At 46.9% G+C, this 5722-nt stretch overlaps 1 protein-coding gene across 1 annotated transcript; it reads left to right on the top strand.

Annotated features, from left to right (window-relative positions):
* Positions 1 to 918: 918 nt before the first annotated feature.
* Positions 919 to 5438, top strand: LOC125517531. The gene is made up of 10 exons (XM_048682736.1): positions 919 to 1264; positions 1783 to 1962; positions 2060 to 2635; positions 2741 to 3025; positions 3117 to 3239; positions 3547 to 3744; positions 3849 to 4084; positions 4180 to 4357; positions 4446 to 4751; positions 4890 to 5438. Exons 1-10 carry the CDS (start codon positions 1067 to 1069, stop codon positions 5205 to 5207), a joined length of 2598 nt encoding a protein of 865 aa, XP_048538693.1. The 5' UTR covers positions 919 to 1066; the 3' UTR covers positions 5208 to 5438.
* Positions 5439 to 5722: the final 284 nt, after the last annotated feature.

Here is a 5722-nt window from a genome sequence, read left to right as displayed (position 1 = left end):
ACAACTCCGAGGAGATCATGGCCAATGCCCCTTGATGTCCTATCCGGTGTCGGGATGAACACATCCCCGCTGCCCGCCGGTACGTTGCCCACAAGGCCGCCGTCGAGGCCAAAGTCCAGGCAACTGATACGGAAGACAACGAGGCGGTCGCCATGGCGCGCTACCACGATGCCCTCTTCTACTTACAACGCGTTGACTCGCAAGTTGCAACGGCCAATGCCACATCCGAGAAGGTCTTTTCAAATACTATCTTATTAGAAGTACTTTGGTAAACTAGTACTACCTCCGTCCAACAATGTAAGACTTTTTTGACACTATGAGATGGAGGGAGTAATTGTGTATGTGCAATGCACGTTAGTATCAAGCAATATATTAATTGTATTCTATATATATATATATATATATTAGAAGTATTCCATGTTAATATTAGCAAGATATAAATTGCATGTTAATATTAGGTAGAATACAATTACTTGGCTAATGCTACTAACATTGATATTATGTATTTTGTTTATTAATGGAGGGTGCTAAACGTGTTTAGTGCTAAACATCGGAGCGATGTAGGCCATTGAATAGATGTGGTCGAACGGATGTGATTATTACGTGATGTTTAACATATACAAATGAGATGGATGCCCTTAAAAAAGTAGGAAGTTTAAGACAAGAAGAGATGTGACCGCGCATACGTTCGAACGTGTCCATGACCATATACGATTAGATAAACCCCTGAGATGCCCCTTGTAGTTCCTCACATCTGAAACGATGGTGTCGAAACAAAATAGGGTCGAGCTTTCGATCCGAGCCGTCGATGGATGGATCGGTCGACGGTCCAAGAAACGTGCTTATCCTTGCATTTGTGTGATTGTGGTTATTAATAATCGTACCCGTATACAACTGTTTCCAATCCCCTCCCATTAATGCCCACGGAGAAGGACGCGATCGAACCATCTTCTCTCCCATAAGAGGCGCACCCATCATGCAGAAAGCCATAGCTAGAGAGCTAGGCACCAACTGGCAACCGCCCCCCTAGTATAGTCCGTAGTAGTCGTAGCACCGCCTTCTCCTCATGGAGAAGGCGAGGAGGACGAGTTCACCGTCATGGACGGCCGCCGTGGCTCTGGTGTCCCTCTTTGCGGTCGCCGGCGTGGCCGCGGCGGGGGCGCCGCCGCCGAGGAGGATCCTGGTGGACACGGACATGGACACCGACGACCTCTTCGCGCTGCTCTACATCCTCAAGCAGGACCGCTCCCAATTCGACGTCAAGGTAATTTGGTGCCGTGTCCTCCTCCGTCCCGCTCTCGTGCTGCATGCTATGCGTCGTGGCACTCGTAATCGCCTCCCAGTAATCGATCTCCGATCATCTGTCCTGGTGATTGTTTAAAAAATTTGTATTTGCGAATCAGAATGTTCTGCTGATCGCATCGGCCCGGTCGTGTTCGCTCGTGCATATACGTTACCTTTTGGTGGAAAACGGCCGCTGGATCTCTCCATCGTCGTATGCATGCGCGCGTGCGCCGGCTCGAATGATTGTTTGCATTGTCGACATTGCCGATTAGTTAATTATAGGTTTGTAAAAGGAGAGGCGGTTTACACTCTTCTCAGAGAGAGAAAGAGGAAGGCGTTCAATCTTTGGAGAGGAAAAGAGGAAGCCATTTAGATAGGACAACGATGGCGCATCTTGGCCTTTGACTGCGTCGGATTTTCTCTCCCTCTCTAGACTCTACTAGTAGTAGTGCATTACTCTGATAAGTTGTGATGTGAACGTACGTACACTGTGCGTAGGCCATTACCATCAGCGCCAACGCATGGATCGACGCCGGCCACGGCGTCGACCAGCTCTACGACATCCTCTACATGATGGGCCGCGACGACATTGCCGTCGGCGTCGGCGGCGACGGCGGCATATCGGAGGCTGGAGAGATACACCCCGACGTCGGCGGCTACCTCCCCCTGATAGACCAGGTACGTACTGATCGATGAATCGGCGGCCGGCGAAGCGCCGAAGCCACGAATTACCATTATTAATTTACAAGCTTGCTAAAAAGATTACGTACGGCAGGGCATGTCGACGGTGGGCGGCTGCCGATACCGGCAAGCCGTCCCGCCGGGACGCCGTGGCGGGCGCCTCGACACCGACACCAACGGCGGCCTCCGTAGGGGCTTCCTCCCGCAGGGCCACCGGGGGTACGCGCCGCTCCGGCAGCCCACGGCGCAGCAAGTGATGGTGGACACGGTGTCGGCGGGCCCTACCACGCTGCTCCTCTTTGGGACCCACACCAACGCCGCGCTCCTCCTCATGGCGCACCCGCACCTGAGGCGCAACGTGGAGCGCGTCTACGTCCTCGGCGGCGGCGTAAGGGTGGCGGGGAACCTCTTCACCGCCTACGGCGCCAACCCGTTCGCGGAGTTCAACGTGTTCGGCGACCCCTTCGCCGCCTACCAGGTGCTCCACTCCGGCGTCCCTGTCACTCTCGTCCCTCTCGACGCCACCAACACCATCCCGGTCACCGAGGAGTACTTCGCCGAGTTCGGCCGGCGGTGGCAGACCACGCCCGAGGCGCGCTACTGCTTCCAGTCGCTCGACCTAGTCCTGAGGAGACACAGAAGGCCGGCTCCCGGCCTCCATGGCAGCACGGCAAGCTCTCCATCCAATTCAAAATCTTTTCCATTTTTTACATCCTTGTCATTAAAGATTTAATTCATCAATTATGAAAATATTTTTCTTTTCTTGTAACTGCAGGGCTATTACATGTGGGATTCCTTTGCCGCCGGTGTGGCTTTCTCTAGCATGCGCAATGGCGACGCCAATGGCGCAAATGACTTTGCTGAGCTAGAGTACATGAACATCACGGTGATCACTTCCAACAAACCGTACGGCGTGCGCGACGGCTCAAACCCGTTTTTCGACGGCCGCGCGACGCCCAAGTTTGGTCTGAAGGTGGGTGGTGTTCACAGTGGCCATGTCCAGACTGGGATCAGAGATAGTTTCTGCTTGGTGCCGGGAAGCAACGCAGGTAGATGCCAGGTAAGATATCTCTATGTGTCACTCATGCCAAAAAACAAAATCCCATGTAAGAGTAGTATAAATTCACAGTGACTTGCATTTCTCCTTATAGGATGGATACACCAAGGAAGTGACTGGTTCAGAAGGAGTCCGCGTTCGTGTTGCCACGAGCGCGAAGCCAAACCCGGTTTACAATAGCGCGTTTGATAGGGAATTTTCCAAGAACTTCCTAGAGGTAAAGCACTAAGCAGTATATATGCATGATTAGAAATTGGAGTGGAGTTTGCATGCTAATTTAGTATCTAAAAGAGCGCAGCATTTAAATTAAATTGAACAGTTTGAACATGCATAGACACTTCAGAAGAATATGCATCCAGATTGTGTAACTAAATTTCACTCTGTCTACGAGGAATCATAAATTTCTTAAATTGCTGCCACCTAACTGAACTCTTTTGGTCAGGTCCAAATAGCTGTCCCCTAACTGAACTCTTTTCTTCAGGTCCTAAATTGATGTCCCCTAACTGAACTCTTTCCTTCATCAGGTCCTAAATCTCGCTAAACAAGCTGGTCGATTTAACATCAGTACGCAGTTCCCATATTACAGGGAAGTTCTTTATAAGCCAGATTTCATAAACGTGAGCAGGGGAAAGCCAGTTATTTTTGACATGGACATGAGCCCTGGAGATTTTGTTTCTCTTATATATCTCTTGAAGGCACCAAGAGAAGTTATAGATCTAAAGGTGAGGGAAAGTATACTTTGACTGAAAATCTGTTGAATGAACTTTATGCTGTACTGTTAAACAGCCAAGTTACTGATGAAAGCTACTTTACTGACTAATTATAGGGAGTTTTGGTCAATGGCAATGGATGGGCGAATATCGCAAGCATCGATATCATTTATGACATTCTACATATGATGGGCCGCGACGACATTCCAGTTGGCCTTGGCAATACCACTGCAATGGGCAATCCAACCCTTGGTTGCAACAATGTGTATGCTATTCCGTTGGGCAGTGGTGGATTTATCGACTCCGATACATTGTATGGACTGGCTCGGTTATTGCCAAGAAGTCCTAGAAGGTAAGGAAAAAGTTCTGCATTTGCTTCATTTGAATAGAAGTGTGATAACTGAAAATGGCGCAAAATGTTTACACGGTTATCGATCGCATGATCAGATACACTCCTGAAAGTACAGATGATCCAGAACATCGGCAGCCACTGGCTTTTGAAGTGTGGCAGTCTGTCAGGAGGCAACTTGGTCCAGGGGACAAGATCACTCTTCTTACCAGTGGACCTCTCACCAATTTGGCAAACATTTCACTCTCTGACAGGGATGCAAGCTCTGTGATAGAGGTCAGTATGCTCCCTATCTCCAGACCTCTATAGTTTTGACCCAATATCTGTGAAAAGATCTTGCTCAACACATTTTCTCCATGTGCAGAGAATTTATGTTGTTGGAGGGCTCATCAGAGATGGAGGTCATGAGAAGGGGAATGTGTTCACTGTTCCATCGAACAGATACGCAGAGTTCAACATGTTTCTTGATCCACTGGCTGCAAAAACAGTCCTGGAATCCAATCTGAATATCACACTCATTCCCCTTACAATGCAACGAAAAGCTGCTTCATTCAGGGCTGTCCTGGATGCCTTCGAGCAAACCCGGCAAACTCCTGAATCAAATTTTGTCCAAGAGTTGTTGTCACTATTGAAGGATCTTCGGAGCAAAAAGAAGCTGTATCACCATGTGGTAACAGACAGCAAATCACCCTGTTTTTTGCGCACATACTTGATAGTTGATACTCGCTGTAAAATTTAAAATTATTTTCTTTGCAGATATAATTTTATTTCAAATTTAAGAATTATCTGCAACTTTTCGTGTTTTCAGGATATATTTTTGGGAGAAGTTCTTGGTGCGGTTTACATGGTTCAAGGATCTGACCTGAAATCAACTTTAAAGGTGAAGCGAATAAGCGTCCTTGCCGATACAATGAAAAGCACGGATGGGCAGATTGTGATCAGCAAGCAGAGTACAAAGCTGGTGCATGTGTTAAGTGATTTCAATGTTGAAATATATTACAATCGATTGGCAAATTCTTTAACGAACAAGAAACAGTCTGCCATCGTTGCGAGCTTTGAAGAACAAAAGGCAATTTGGAGCAGGCCACCAAATAATTCAGGGCCTGGACACAACAGATTCTTATAGTGGTACAGCTTAAGAAGAATTAAAAATTAGATACCAAAAAGTCCACATGGAGAATAGAATATTTAGTCATCTTAGCGTCAAAGTAAAAGGAAGATTTAATAGAGTTACACTTTTATGAAGGAGCGCTGATGCGTTGGATTCACCTTCTCAAGATGGGTTCGATTGATTTTGGCACTTGAGAGATATTGTTTGTTTTGCTTTAAAATTCAAGTTGTCAGTTGCCTGCGATTCTATGCAACATCATTACATTTCTATTAATATGTAAAGGTTGTAGCTTACAGAAAATCCATGACTTTACATTGAGAGCAACAAGAAATTTTAAAATCTATATATTGTAAATACAATAAATACCAAATATATTAATCACAAATGCCGGTAAAAGCTTGCTCACAGTTAGTCACCGGGAAAAGATTCAGACTTTAGGACTCTAATGATGACTGCACGTAATTGGACTCTCAAAGATGGGGTACAACTCATTTTTAATACATGATACATAGCAGAACATTTAGCAAGCA

This window comes from Triticum urartu, chromosome 1 (genome assembly GCF_003073215.2).
Source record: "Triticum urartu cultivar G1812 chromosome 1, Tu2.1, whole genome shotgun sequence".
Classification (NCBI taxonomy): Eukaryota; Viridiplantae; Streptophyta; class Magnoliopsida; order Poales; family Poaceae; genus Triticum; species Triticum urartu.
Note: the sequence above shows the minus strand (reverse complement) of the source record. Positions and strands in the feature narration are given on the sequence as shown.

What these genes read in the sequence shown, in the direction of transcription:
- LOC125517531 (XM_048682736.1), top strand. Translation starts at nt 1,067, where the DNA reads ATGGAGAAGGCGAGGAGGACGAGTTCACCGTCATGGACGGCCGCCGTG. An exon ending in GCAACGCAGGTAGATGCCAG is followed by an intron (nt 3,026 to 3,116) that starts GTAAGATATCTC and finishes TTCTCCTTATAG; the next exon opens with GATGGATACACCAAGGAAGT. An exon ending in ATGCAAGCTCTGTGATAGAG is followed by an intron (nt 4,358 to 4,445) that starts GTCAGTATGCTC and finishes CTCCATGTGCAG; the next exon opens with AGAATTTATGTTGTTGGAGG.